The sequence below is a fragment of the Lipotes vexillifer genome, unplaced genomic scaffold (assembly GCF_000442215.2).
Source record: "Lipotes vexillifer unplaced genomic scaffold, Lipotes_vexillifer_v1.1 scaffold217, whole genome shotgun sequence".
NCBI classification, from domain to species: Eukaryota; Metazoa; Chordata; class Mammalia; order Artiodactyla; family Lipotidae; genus Lipotes; species Lipotes vexillifer.
The window spans coordinates 923,788-938,072 of record NW_006788200.1 but is presented as its reverse complement, the minus strand read 5'-3'; the positions used below and the strand labels follow the sequence as shown (position 1 = coordinate 938,072).

The 14,285-nt window shown below is 54.8% G+C and overlaps 1 protein-coding gene across 2 annotated transcripts in view; it reads left to right on the top strand.

Annotated features, from left to right (window-relative positions):
• Positions 1 to 14,285, top strand: part of SEPTIN8 (septin 8) — a 27,129-nt gene that overhangs the window by 5,687 nt on the left and 7,157 nt on the right. Inside the window, exons 2-10 of one of the 2 annotated variants that reach the window (XM_007461342.1) lie at positions 6,172 to 6,292; positions 7,332 to 7,527; positions 7,870 to 8,056; positions 9,081 to 9,242; positions 9,812 to 9,908; positions 10,106 to 10,274; positions 10,475 to 10,607; positions 10,709 to 10,899; positions 13,584 to 13,998. In XM_007461342.1, coding sequence (XP_007461404.1) covers positions 6,172 to 6,292; positions 7,332 to 7,527; positions 7,870 to 8,056; positions 9,081 to 9,242; positions 9,812 to 9,908; positions 10,106 to 10,274; positions 10,475 to 10,607; positions 10,709 to 10,899; positions 13,584 to 13,626 — 1,299 coding nt within the window. In that variant the 3' untranslated portion in view covers positions 13,627 to 13,998. Of the gene's footprint in view, positions 1 to 6,171; positions 6,293 to 7,331; positions 7,528 to 7,869; positions 8,057 to 9,080; positions 9,243 to 9,811; positions 9,909 to 10,105; positions 10,275 to 10,474; positions 10,608 to 10,708; positions 10,900 to 13,583; positions 13,999 to 14,285 lie in introns of those variants that run through there. The other variant, XM_007461341.1, reaches the window with a different exon arrangement.

The window sequence follows — 14,285 nt, the reverse complement described above, 5'->3', positions numbered from 1 at the left end:
AACCCGTGTCCCCTGCATCGGCAGGCGGACTCTCAACCACTGCGCCACCAGGGAAGCCCTCCTGGGGGTACTTTTGCTCCCAAAGTCCCTTCGCTTCCCAGGATGGGGGAGAGGATGACTGGCCTTGAGAGAGTGACTGGTGATCTCCTCCTGGGGCCCAACTGCCATCTTGCCATTATTACCTCATCTGCCACCGTGCCGGCACCATGAAGGCTGATCCTGGCTTGTGTCTTCTCCCCAGGTTTGTTGCCACCTTAGGAGAGAGACACTTTGGTTCTCAGGTGTCCTCTTGATTGGGGACAGGTATATTCTGCATCTGTTCTTCCCTCCTGGCCCAGGATAGCAGCATTCCCACCCCCACCCTCCTATGTACATCCCTGTAGTTATTTCCCGTAACCTTTGACCTGGGTTTAGAGGCTGGCTGTGGAATCCTGGGACCAGAGCCTAAGCCTTTCCTGGGAAAATTCCTAGGATTCCTCTCGGACTCAAGGACAGTTGTGCTATGACCATGGGTTCTGGCCAGGGGCCTCTGCTCTGGCTATTTAAGGCCCAGGCTGCTGAGAGTAGCTAGAGCCAGGGGTAGGGTGCTTTGTGCCAGGAACACAGGCGGAGAAGGCTCCCAGTGGTGCAGTGACTCCTGGGTCCACTGCACAAGGACTTTATAGGGCCCCCCAGAGCTGGAGCTCTCCTGGGGAAAAGGCTTCCTGTCTGCCTGCTGGGTGCTCAGGACAGTGGGTACTAGGCATGGGAGCCTTGGGGGAGAAAAGCATCTGAAGTCCAAGGCACTTGGAGAGGACTCTGTGGAAGACCTGGGGTCGGGGCTGCTCTTTGCCTAGGATTCAGGAGCCAAGTACACTAATGATGGGGTGCCATCTCTACTCCCACCCCAACAGCCAACCTCGTTTGGGAGGTTTGATCTCGGGGGCTTTTTTCACCCATAGCTTCCTTGGCTCTACTGGTTTAGACATTCAGCAGATTTCCACTTTCTTTTGGATAAAATCCTGTTTTTGTGGGCAAGTGCGAGACATGGTTTGCCCCCCAGATCCCACCTCTCTTCTTGGTAAAAGGGGCAGCTCCTTTTGTCTGGTGTTTGCGGCTGCTCCAGAAGACTCAGACAGCATTTCCTGGTCAGGAAAAGGATGTCCTATTTATCCACTGGGCTGCATAACAAAATGCCATTCTCTACTTTGTTCTGGACGACTGGGCATGGAGGAACGCAGTCAGCCTGAGCAGTTATTATTTTGGTTGTTGTCTTTGATGTGCCAAAGAAACGATGACATAGAAGCCCAGAGCCTGGCTTAGGAGCCAAAAGCTTGTTAGTGATTAGAGAGGGGCCCTGTGGAGTTTCCCATTGTGTGTGTAGAGTTCAGAGCTGCCAACTCTCTATCCTGGAGATTTGAGGACACTCTGAGCCCCCTGAGCTGGCACCCCTGGGAGCTGGGTATGTGGAAAGGGCCAGAAGCAGCTGGGTCTGCTTCTCACCAGGGTCCGAGTTAAGTTGTCCAGCCTGAAGTCTCCTCCCGCAGAGCAGTCTCCTGTGGGGCTCCATGCCCAAGCGTGCAGACTGGGTGTTTTGTCCTTCCAGGTCACCATTCTGCCAGACCCGGGGTTGCAGACTGTCAGACCATGGGTCAGGTCCAACCCCCAGACACGTTGAGTTGGACCCTCATGGTATTCTCCATTGGTAGTTGTTGCCAACCTTTGAAAACTAGTGGGTTTCGCAAAAAAATCTGGATTTCTGGATTCTCTTTAAAAAATTGGAAGATTTAGTAATGCTAGGTCTGCATTCCCACAGTTGGCTGGAGTCACAAAACCATAGCCATCATGGACCGAGCACAGCCTCTTCAGTTCCCCACTCTTCCTGCCTCTCCCTGAGGGACCCCACACTCAGCCAAGTCACCGGGTCTTTCATCCAATAGGCGGCAGAGTGATGTGGAAGTGTGGGTTTTACAGTCACACCATCTCCATTTAGATCCTGGCTTCACCCTCCTGAGCAGTGTCATCTTGGGAAAGTTACTTAGTCTCTTGGTGCCTCAATTGTCTATTTCTGTACAGTGGGGATAATATACAGCCTACCTCAGAGGGCTGATGTGTGGACTAAATGAGGTGAAATTAGAGTCACACCTGGTAAGCCCTTGATAACTGTTAGGTGTGGTGGTTGTTATTGTTACTATCCTGCTTCCCTTCATCCATTTACGTTGCCTGCCTGGCTGTCACAGCCATTTGAGTTTAGACTGAATTAGACTGAGCCCCTGAGGTTAAGGATCTGGTGTCTTCATCTTTTCATTAGTGGCTGTCCCAGTGCCTGGCACACAGTAGATGTGCCCAGCAAGCCTGTGTTGAGTGGCTGAATGAATGAGTTGGGAACATAGCAAGAGTAGGGGGTGCAGTGCAGCTGAGTGGTTTGGGGCATGGGCTTGGCTACTCTCAAATCCCTACTCTACCCTGATTAGTTCTTTAGCTTCTGTGCACCTCAGTTTCCTTACCTGTAAAATGGGCATAATAATGGTCTCTGCCACACAGCGTGGGAAAGGGCTGCGTAGGAGACTGTGTAAATCACTTGGTTTAGTCTGCACAGGTGGACCTTGGTGAGGTGTTGGTGTCATCATCTGACATCCATTCCTTCCTGTGGTTGTAACACCACTTTTTCCTTCCCTGTCCTTACTCTCCTTGCTTTCTCCCTGTTCCTCTGCATTCAGAGTTTCACTTTGGGGGCTGTAGCAGTCAAGATGCTTTCAGTTGCAGGTAATAGCTAGCCCCATTCAGCTAGCTTAAACAGTAAAGGGGAGATGTGGCCGGGGTAAAGGGAAAAGCTCAGAGGTAGGGCAGACACTGGCTCTCTCTCCTCTGTGATTTTCTTGGCTCAGCCATCCTCTGTGAGTGGGCTTCAGTCTTACGCTGGCTCCCCTAATGGTTGCAAGATGGTCATAAAGGCTCAATCTGGGTCGCTTGCCTGTGCCTGACCAATCGTGCGATCATGCTCATTGGCTCAGGACTGTTAGGACCCAGCCCTGGAACTGGAGCTGAGGTCTTACCTGACAAATTGCAAGTAACCAGTGAGAGACCTGAAGTTCCTTTCTGAGTTGTGGTAGCTGAGATATGCCAGTGGTGCTTTGTAGGCTGCTGGCTCCTCCTAGGCTGAGACCCAACACAGGCCATCGGAGATACCTGGGCGGGCACATTGGAGGGAGTGTCGCACCTTGGATCACATGTTTTTGTTGCCAAATATAGGATTGGGGAGGTTGGCATTAGTAAGAGTCACACCTCAATAGAGCTGGGAGGTCAGATCAGTCTCCTGAGACCAGGGAACAACACTCTGTCCCCGTGAGGACCAGCGGCCATTCTTCTGTGTGTGGATGTGTGTGGGTGCACGCGTGCTCTGGAGATTGACACTCCCGTGTCCCCCGAGGCTCCTGAGCAGGATCGATTGCCCCAGCTCTGTGGCCCTTGGAGTGACAGAGTGTAGCCTGGGCAACAATTTGGGGATGAAGGCCTCCCTGTATGTACACACTGCTCCAGAGAGAGCCCAGCTGTGTGAGTGAAGGCAGGCAGGGCTCGCTGAGCGTGGGTGGGTGGGTGGGCTTGTGTGAGACCGCTGAGTGCTGCTTTTAGCCTTTGGAGCCTGGGACTGTAAGAGAGTTGGGGGAAATCAGTAATAGGATGGCCTCTGATTCTGTGTAAGGACTCTGAAGCCGAGTGTGTGTGTGCGCGTGCGTGGCTTCCAGACAGCTGACTGGGTGGGTCTTGGCGGCAGACTACAGGATGTTGGATTGCATCCTGATTGTGTCACCCTTGGAAAAAGAGGATGAATAAACACATAGGCTTCTCTGCAAGCACAGCACGCCTTAAATTTTGGAGATTTTCAGTCTCGCCTGAAAAGAAAGCCCTAGACTAACTGTTCTGTCCTCCATTTGATCCTCAAGCTGCCACGAGCAGGTGGAACAGAGACCGAATAATGAAGCTCTGTGTAAGGTGGGCAGATACCCCTGATGCTGTGGCAGTAAAGACAGTGTTCAGTAATTTATAAGTGGTGGTGTTGTCTAGCACATTGGACACAGTGGTGGGAGGGTGGGAAGTGGGAAAGCTGACCTCCCCCAGCCTGCAGCCCACTTCAAGGAGCTCATGGAACAGTTGGAGAATCATGATGCATATAAAAAGGACAACTAATAGTGCAAGGAAATGGGGTCACAGCCAAGTGAGGGGTCTGGAATGTGAGTACTTGGGGGCCAGGTCAAAGCAGGTGCCAGGGAAAGGTAGAGTGAGCTCTGGAGCCTGGGGAAGGTGTCACGTTTGAAAAGTATATCCAGAGATAACCAGCTGGGCAGGAACCAAGCCTGTGGAAAAGGTCTCAGATGGTAAAGGGCCCGGAATGCCATGCTAGGGGGTTTGAACCAGACCCAGCACTTCCTATGCTCCATTTACTGGTTTTGATGTGGCTACCAGTGAGAGGAAGCTGCCTTTGGGCCTCTTTGTTGTTATGTTTGCAGCCCTGGGGGGACCTGGGCTTGATTGGGAAGGTTGTGACTCATTCCCCTGGGGATGGGGGCAGGGAGAAAGGGTCAGCTATAAGAGCAGAGGCTCTGTTGAAAGAGGGTCATTGGAGGGAACCACTCAGGGGTAACTCTGACTTATTCAAGGGGTTAGTACAGCTGCCCGGAGGGGCCACGTGGGGTCTAGGCTGCCCACACACACACGTGGGAGTCTTTGGTGCAGGGATGCCATGACTGAGCTGGAGGAGGGGCCTGGGGGAAGGGGCAGGTAGGCATAATTAATGAAGAAGAGAGGGTTGGGTTTGAGTGCCAAGGGGCTCTGGTTGGGAGGAAAGAATGGTCAGAGGGTTCAGGCTGAGGCTGCAGAGAGGTCGGGGGAGCACAGATGCTCAGGAGATCCCTGTGCTGGAGGGCAGGGAGCCAGGGCCCTACTCTCTGGTCCTCAGCCCTCTCTGCTCACTGTGCCTGTACCCACACAAGGGCTGCCACTGTCCTAATCAGTGCTTCTGGGACTGTCTTCAGTTGGGTCTGTTTCCTCCCCTCAGGAGCTGTGAGCTGGATGGCAGGATGAGACTCAGACCCACTGTCCTGTCCTGTCCTGTCCTGTCCTTGCTCTGTCTAGCCAGCAGTCAGGGCAGAGGGGCTTGGGAACAGAGGAGGCATGCTTCTGCCCTACACGGAGCTGTCTGGGGCCTGCCCTCGAGAGGACCCAAACCTGGGGAGGATGAGCCTGGGAACCTTCCGTCAGAGGACAGCATTCCACCCCCATTCCCAGGGAAGCAAAGAATCCACACAAATTGGAGCCTGACCTTGACCCTCTGCTTTGGGTCCCGGTGGGTTCTTTTTATAGTGCTGTGGGCCAGCTCACTGGCCCCTGTTCGCTCAGGACCTGCTGCCCGCCGCTCTGGGCAGGCCTCCACATTCTCATCCAGAATCCTCTGTCTAAGCAACTAAGACGGGTGGGGCTGGGAGGATGGCAGGAGCCAGAGCCTGGGAGTCCCTACAGAGTACCACTGAGGCCTCAGAGTCACAATGCCCCAGAGACTGGTCCTGAGACCCAGTGGTGGGTCCGAGTGAGCGCTGGCCCCTTCAGCAGGGCCCACGTGTGCATTCCATGCTTGGGTGTGTGAGGAGCAAGGGGTGCCCGTGGAGGACTATGAGCCCAGCCTGATGGGAGAGGCCCCCCGATAGTGCGAGTGTGAGGGGGTCAGGCCAGACCTGCCTCTGCTTGAGTCCTGCTTCAGTAGGAAGGGGCCACAGGAACATACACACCCTCTAATCTTGGCCTTTTGAAATCTTCGTTTAAGATCCAGAGACCATCTGGGGCCTCCTCCTGGGCAGGAGGGCAGGTGAGCCCTCGGGTAGCAGCCATAGGTCTTGGGGCTACCTGCCAGGAGACACCTCAGGCGTAGACATTCCTCGCCAGCCCAGGAGGAGCAAAGCCACAGGTGAAAGGGTCTTTTCCCAGATAGAGTCATGGGTCCTGAGGCCCTGGGGCTTCCTCTGTGGAAACTTGGCCTGGAATTGGAGCTCTGATGCACTCACGATGCGTCCTGAGATGTGCTGAGAATTGAAACAAGGTTGGCGGTGGCGGGGGGTGTGTGTGACTCAGGTTTAGCCCCCCTGCTACTTGGCCCCTCTTCCCTAGTGGGCTCACTGCCTCTCTCCTCTCTCTTGGCAGAATGCAGAGCCAGAGCCCCGGAGCCTCTCCCTGGGTGGCCATGTGGGTTTCGACAGCCTCCCTGACCAGCTGGTCAGCAAGTCGGTCACTCAGGGTTTCAGCTTCAACATCCTCTGTGTGGGTGAGTGTCATGCCTGGCCAGGGGGCAGCCTCAGACAGAGGACAGACGTGGGTCTTCTGGGAGATGGGGTGCTGCTGCCCTGACCACCTGCAAGGGGACCTCTCAGGCAGAGTGACACTTTGGGGGGTCAGGACGAGCCTTTGGTGGGTGTCTCTGCCAGGGTCAAAGATAGAGGTGGAGCCAGGGCCTGATTCAGTGTTGCCATGAAGAGTAAACTTGGAAAGAGTAAAAAGCTTAGAAGTGCTTTGAGTGTTTATCACAGTGGTTGGGATCCATTTGTTTGTTTGTTTATTTAAAAAACAGCTATTGTTGTTCCTACTATGTGTCAAGGACACTATGGTAAACCAGACTGTCCCTGCATTACAGTGTTATGTAGTAAGAGCTCCAGTACACATCTAAACAAATACAGCCCCCAACAGGGAGGCTCTGGAAGGTTCCATGTGCCTCAGGGCCTGGGGCTCCCAGAGGGGACAAAAAGCTCTGCCAGACCCTCTACAGGTGCCCAAGCCCTGGCATCTGCCAGGCTGTGGGTGCCCCTTGGAAAGCAGCCTTTCCTGAACCTCTCCCCTCCCATTAAAGCTTCATGAAGTTGGGGCCACCCACAGCAGGTGGGCTGAGCCACTGGTGGCTTCAGACCCTGACCCTGCTGGCCCCATGACCTTCCTGGGCCCAGGAGGGATGGTGTGCAGAGCAGGTGACCGGGTCCCACTGAGGCCAGCAGAGGCCAGTGTCTAGTGGTATCTCACAACTACCTGGCTTTGTCTCTTCCCCACGCTCTGAGGAAACACCTACACACCCCACGTAGCCACGTCTTATGTCCAAGTCAGCCTTTTGGGTCTTCCTTCCATGTATTATTTCTGAGGCCACTGAGAAGGGATGGTTCATGGGGCTGGGGACAGTGGGGGATGGAGTGGGAGACCTGCCCCCCTCTCTTGTACAGAGGCCGAGGGTGCCTGAGCACCACCTGGCTTACCCAACAGCCAGGGACGGCCCCAGTTCCAGCCTTTGACATCCCCTCTGCCCACTCCTTGCCCCCCAGGGGAGACTGGCATTGGCAAGTCCACACTGATGAACACGCTCTTCAACACGACCTTTGAGACCGAGGAAGCCAGTCACCATGAGGAGTGTGTGCGCCTGTGGCCCCAGACCTACGACCTCCAAGAGAGCAACGTGCAGCTCAAGCTGACCATCGTGGATGCCGTGGGCTTCGGGGATCAGATCAATAAGGATGAGAGGCAAGCGGCAGGAAGGGCGGCCCGCCTGGTCTCTTCCCCGTCCCTCCACGTTGGCCGTGGTTCTAACACTCTGCCCGAGTGCTCTGCACTCCTCACTGCCTCAGACAAGTAACCAAGCCCGCACTCCATGGGGGCCAGGGGAGGGCCGTTAGGAGAATATCTAAGGTCCTGAGGACCCCTTGGGGGACCAGGAGAAGGGGTCAGCCACCTGTACCCAGACAGGGATCCCCAGGTAGCAGCTGTTCGTTCCCACAGAGAGAAGGCTGGCGGGCAGCCTGGCTGGGCTCCAGGCCTTGCACCGCGGCTCTGCTGCCTGCCTTCCAGTGACGGAGCCGTCTGTAGTTACAGGCCCATAGTCGACTACATCGATGCGCAGTTTGAAAACTACCTGCAGGAGGAGCTGAAGATCCGCCGTTCGCTATTCGACTACCATGACACGAGGATCCACGTCTGCCTCTACTTCATCACGCCCACGGGGCACTCCCTCAAATCCCTGGATCTGGTGACCATGAAGAAACTAGACAGCAAGGTCTGGCCCCCCTCCAGCTGATTCTGTGGGCTCCCCATCTTCCACAGAGGTGGGGTGTGGTTGGGGGCTTGCAGACAGCCCCCTGGGCTTGGTCCTCTTTGTGTCTTCTCTTGCATCTGTCCCTATGGCTCCAGCCAGCCCCCATTGCTCTGGGCTCTTTCTCTAGATCTCTGTCCCCTGCGTCTGGCCCTGAGCCCATTCCTTCCAGCTGAGTTGATTCTTATTCGCAGCCTGCTAGCTCCTGGCATCCTCCCCATCCCTCTAGAGTTACCTCCCCACCTCGCCCCCCCCCCCACCCCGTCCCTCTGCCCCTCTGACCCCACCTCCCCAGAGCATCCCAATTCTCTGCTCATTTTCTCTCTCTCAATTCCTAGTTCCTCTGCTGCCTTCACTTCCCCTGTCCTTCCTGCCGTGGCTTTCCCTTGGGGTCCTCCTGAGCACAGTAGAGACAGGAGAGTTAAGCCCCAGAATTAGAGTAGGAATGAGGAGTGGGTATTAAAAGGGCAGCTTCATGGGAATGACAGGAATGGCATGGGGTCCTGGAGGGTGTGCAGCCCCAGAGTCACCTGTCAGCTCTCACGTGACTGCTCCCCTCTCTCAGGAGTTAATTTTCACTGTGAACAATGGGATAACCTTGGCCTGGGAGATTTTGAGGTCTTCCTGTGGCTACTGCTAATGGGTCATCTAACCTGTTTTGGGGGTGCTCAGCCCCCTACTGCTGGTCCTGTCAGGCCCCACACCGGTTAAGACCTTCAGAGCACTCTGGGTGAAAGCTGGGTATGCCCAAGGGACTAATTTGGGGCTGGATGGAGGTTTGGGGCAGCCAGGGCGGTAAGAAACACTGCAGCCAATTGTTACAACCCGTCAGAATGGCCCCAGCTGGCTGGGTTCAGGCCAGGACACCCCTTAGGAGCAGCTCCATCTCTCTGGCTTCCTGCCCGCCTGCCCAGGGGTGTGGCCTGAGCAGGGCTCTCCACAGTCAAGGAGCAACTCACCTGCTGACCCCTCTCCTCAATCCTGGCAGGTGAACATTATTCCCATCATCGCCAAAGCGGACACCATTTCCAAGAGTGAGCTCCACAAGTTCAAGATCAAGATCATGGGTGAGCTGGTCAGCAATGGGGTCCAGATCTACCAGTTTCCCACGGATGATGAAGCTGTTGCAGAGATTAATGCGGTCATGAATGTGAGTGTTGGGCAAGGGCCTTGGGGCTCTGGGGCCAGAGGGCTTGGAGCCGGCCCCAGGCCACTCTCTTTTCCCTGGGTTTCAACCTTAGCTCTTCAGGAAAGATGGGTGGGCATCTGGGAGCCGGCCAGTCCTGCATCCTCTGGACAGGAGATGGGAAGAATTGGGTATTGGGCTGGTACCGGGGCATCCCAGGTTTAAGTTTCCCAAGGTACAAACTCAGGGCTGGGACCTGAGACCTGCAGGAGCAAGCAGGCAGGATGCCAGGGCTTGGGAACTTGGAAGAGAGCCAGGCCCACAGGTCGTTTGAGAGAGCTTCTAGTGGCCCCTGGGGAGCCCAAGGGCTGAAAGAACACCCTAGAACAAGAGGAAAGGGGTTGCGGGTTCAGCCCACTCCCTTGTGTGGAGGTTCCAGGATACTTCTCCAAAGGAAAGCCGTCAAGTGAGCATCTGGCCAGGCCTTGTTCAGGTCTGGGCAACCCCTCCCTGGGGCCCAGGGGCAGTGAGGGTGGGTCTGTCCATTAGCCTGTGTCAGCTCAGTGCTCATGCACACTTGGGCCCCTTTCCAGGCACACCTGCCCTTTGCCGTGGTGGGCAGCACCGAGGAGGTGAAGGTGGGGAACAAGCTGGTGCGAGCGCGGCAGTACCCTTGGGGCGTGGTGCAGGGTGAGTGTGGTGGTGAGAGCACAGCCCCGGCTGGGGACCCGGACTCAGTCCCCTGTCCTGTGTCCTCGCCGTGACCATCTGCTGCCTGTCCTCCCTCTGGAGTCTACCTCTAACACCCTAACCGCTGTCCTGTGCCCCGTCCTTCCTGTGCTGGTGGTTGGGAGCCTGTCTGATGCCCACGTGCTCTCTCCTTTCAGTGGAGAACGAAAATCACTGCGACTTCGTGAAGCTCCGGGAGATGTTGATCCGGGTGAACATGGAGGACCTCCGCGAGCAGACCCACAGTCGGCACTACGAGCTCTACCGGCGCTGCAAGTTGGAGGAGATGGGCTTCCAGGACAGTGATGGTGACAGCCAGCCTTTCAGGTGACAGCCTGTCTCCCCAGCCACAGCCAGGCTTGCCACGTCGGCATCTGTTCTGGGGGCTTGTGAGCCGGGGAGGCTGTTGGGACCCCAGCATCCTCTCCCCCCGATCCCCCATGCCCACGTGATTTCGCTTCTCTGGCTCTGCCCACTCCGTTCCACCATAATCCCCGCGTTGGCCTCTTTTCTCTGGGTCTCCTCAGCCTACAGGAGACATACGAGGCCAAGAGGAAGGAATTCCTGAGCGAGCTGCAGAGGAAGGAGGAGGAGATGAGGCAGATGTTCGTCCACAAAGTGAAGGAGACGGAGCTGGAGTTGAAGGAGAAGGAGAGAGAGGTGTGTGCGGGGCCTGAGGGTTGTGGTGAGGCCAGGCCAGGGAGGGCCCGGGCTCCTTCTGGGCCCACATGAAGCCCGGCCTCCCCGCCTTCTGCTCCCAGCTCCACGAGAAGTTTGAACACCTCAAGCGGGTCCACCAGGAAGAGAAGCGCAAGGTGGAGGAGAAGCGCCGGGAACTGGAGGAGGAGACCAACGCCTTCAACCGCAGGAAGGCGGCGGTGGAGGCCCTGCAGTCTCAGGCCCTGCCCGCCACCTCGCAGCAGCCTCTGAGGAAGGACAAGGACAAGAAGAAGTAGGTGGCGGGCTCCCTGCCCTGCGCTGGCTCGCTCCCTCTCTCTCTCGCGGGCTCACCATTTCGCTCTCTCCTTTCACTTGCTCTCCCACCTCATTCTTGCTCACCTTTCTTCTTTCACTAGTGATCTTCTTATCTCAAGATATCAAGCATTCATGCCCACTCTTGTATTTGTGCATGAGTGGCCCCTCTCTCCCTCTTCTACCCCACACCCCGTTTCTCTCTCTGTGTGTCTTTCTCTCTCTCTCCTGCAGCCCCCTCGAGAGCTGGGTGGAGAAGGCTGGGCCACACAGGCAGGAAGTGGCCCCCGAGAGGGTGTAGGGTCTCAGGGAAAGTCTTCCAGGCCAGGAGACGGTCAGGGCCTGGGAATGTTAGCATTTCTGGGCAGATTCCAAAAGCTCCTGTGGTTTCTGCTTGGACAGCCATGGTGCCTCCCCCTCAGTCCTGAAGCTGTGGATGTGGGCCCCATATTGGCAGGCAGGTGGTGACTAAGGACAGTGGAGACTTGAGCCCAGCCAGCACTGACCCCCTGGACACTATGATCTTGACCTGCTAAAGGAAGGACAGCAGCTCCCTGTAGGGGCCCTGTGAGTCCTACTGGAGAGGGGGCTGCCCCTCAAGTAGAGGCTGGAGTTGTTCCTCCAAGAGTACTCAGAGGAGAGAGAATTATAGGGGATGGGGCGGAGGCTTTTCCAGGAGTGCAGTCAACTTTTGGCCAGGTGGGGGCCACTCTTAAGTCCCTTCTCCTTGGTGTTTTTCATAGCCTGTTTCCACACTCACATCTGGAGTCCAGATGCCCTGGCTCCCGGGGAGTCTCACTCTCCCGCCCACTTCATTCAGTGTCCCACACAGCATCACACCGTGGGGATCTCGTCTGTCCCTGCTTCTCCCTGCCCCTGGTCTGTGTCAGGTACCTTCCTTCTCTTGCCAGGTACCCATCTTGGTCCTCATTCTTGTTCTTCTTGGAATTCCATTTCCTCCTGGAGTGTTTGGGAATGTGTGTGTCCAGGCACTTCCTTCCTTGGTGGCGATGGAGCCTTGTGGTTAGGGCCATGCAGCGCATGGCTAGCTGTGGCCCTGGGATGCTGCTTGTGGCCTTAGCCTTCCACCTGCCCCCCCAATATTGTGCTCCCTAACACACACACACGCATGACACACACATGTACACTGTCTTCCTCTCTCCTGCCCCATCACATACATAGACTCAGATACATATCTACTAACACACACAGTCCCCAAGGCGCACACGCACAGAGGCACAGACACATCTAAGGAAGGTAAACTTAAGGAGCTTCTGGGGGAGACCAGGGGGACAAAGCTAGGCATTTAGGAGCTGGATGCTAGTTCTCATTCCCGAGGCCTGTCTTCTGCTTTGGAATAGACCCTGTAGTTTCCCGCATCCTGCTGACTGGTGGCTCCACCCCAGCTGCTGGCACGGCTGTGACAGATAAGCCCCTGCTCGTCCCCAGGGAGGACCCCAGCCCCACACTCCCCTCAGCCATGTAAATTTCCCTTCTGCTTTCCATTTGCTTCCAGCCCTGGTCCCATGTCCAGGTCTTGGTGAGCTCGGTGAGTGTGAGGGCTCTGTGAATTGGAACCTGTGTGGATTTCAAGCTAATGGCTCAGAAATCTGGTTTTTCCTGGGAGTGGGTATGCCACTCTATGAACCACATGCTGGCTCCTGAATTGACTTTGCTGTGCTCCCTGCCAGCTTATCCCAGGCCATCTTGTTTAAAAAAAAAAAAAAAAGGCAGGCAGAGTCCCCTAGGAAGTAAGCTATGGAGAAACCCCTCAAAAACAGAAGATCAAAGACCCATGGCCAGGTCAGGGGATGAGGGCCAATGGGGTGGGGTGCAGGCTGGCTGCAAGGGCTCCAGCACAGCTCAGGGTGGGGCTCATCACTGGTGTCAGGTCTCCCTGCTTTTTTCATGTGACCTGGGCCTGGAAAACAGGTCTTTTCTGTTTGCTGGACATTCAAGAAAGCTTCAATCAGTTTGGCCTCTGGGAGAGAGCCCTCTCCTCCAATGCTGGCCTTGTGGAGGCCAGGAGTGGGGTAGGTGGGGTGGCTGGGAGCACCCCTTCCCCCCGCCCTGGTCAGGGGAATGGGATGAGTCAGGAGTGCGTTTGGGGGGACATTTTTTTGTGACCATTTAGTTGAATGGCTTTGACTGACTGTACTTATTCTTCAAATTTTAATATTCATCTTTGCAAAATTACTTCCCTATCCGACCCTCAGCCTGGGATGCCATAAACTGAAGCGAATTCTCTGCTTTGCTTGTTACAAATGCCAAACTGACTGTCATTTCCCAGTGTTCATCTTGCTGTCTTTTGCTTCTGTTTGATTTCGTCGTCTGTGTACCTTTTAATGTGTCTGTTTTTGTTCTGTTTGTTTTATTTTTATTTTTCAGTTAACGCACGCACAGACTTACATGTCAAGAGTGGACTTTAGACTTTCATGTGTTAAGTTGCTTGAGTTACACCTTGTGACCCTTCTCCCATAACATGGTGTGAGGACGGACTGGGAGCTGGTACAGACTCCAGTGTTTACAGCCTTGCTTTGTCGTCCCCGCCCCCCACCCCGCCATCCCCCAGGCTGCCTGGGCCTGGCGGGCCGCCCTCTCTATGCAAACTCGTTAAAGCCATGAATGCTGGAATCCAAAACTGATGAGGTTTATTTTTTTCAGAGGCAGTGGCTGGTCTTCCATTTACAGTGTCACTATTCCTTGACGGAGCAGTTTTGTGCCACTCTAGCGAAGGCCCCAGCCGGCGATGCTCGGCCTAATTGTTCAGCGTCAAGATGGCAACTCATGCAGTGCCCTAGGTGTGGCCACGTGGTGTGGTATACATGCTGCAAATTCGCCTGGTTTCCCTTCATTTTAATTTTTCTAACCTAGAGCTTAATTTCAATAATAACTTTTAAAGCACTTCTAAATTTTTATTTTGGCACGAGCATAAAGACAAATAATACCCTCTCCCATTATTTTCATAAGTAACAGATTCCCTGATTTTTAAAAACTAAAAATATCTCTAAACCTTTCTTATGTATAAAGTATCCCTATAAAATATAGGGAGAGGTGGATAATAAACATCCTGTAATGAGACTGTTTGGAACTTCTTTATGGATGAAAGTGGATCATGAACAAGACCACGTCCAGTGTTTTTACTGTGAATGTAAATGGAACAGCAGCCCAAAGCCATTGTCTCTGTGCCCCAGAGGTGCTACCTGTAAACATGGACCAACCCCATGTGTGTGTGTTAAGTGTTTGACTCTGTTTAACTAAGACCCCCAAACCAATTCTGCATATTCCAAATGCAAGAGTGTTCAGCGGGAACAGGTTTTTCTCCAGGTCATTGTTTCCTTTTTCTTGGCTGAGTCACAGGGAAAG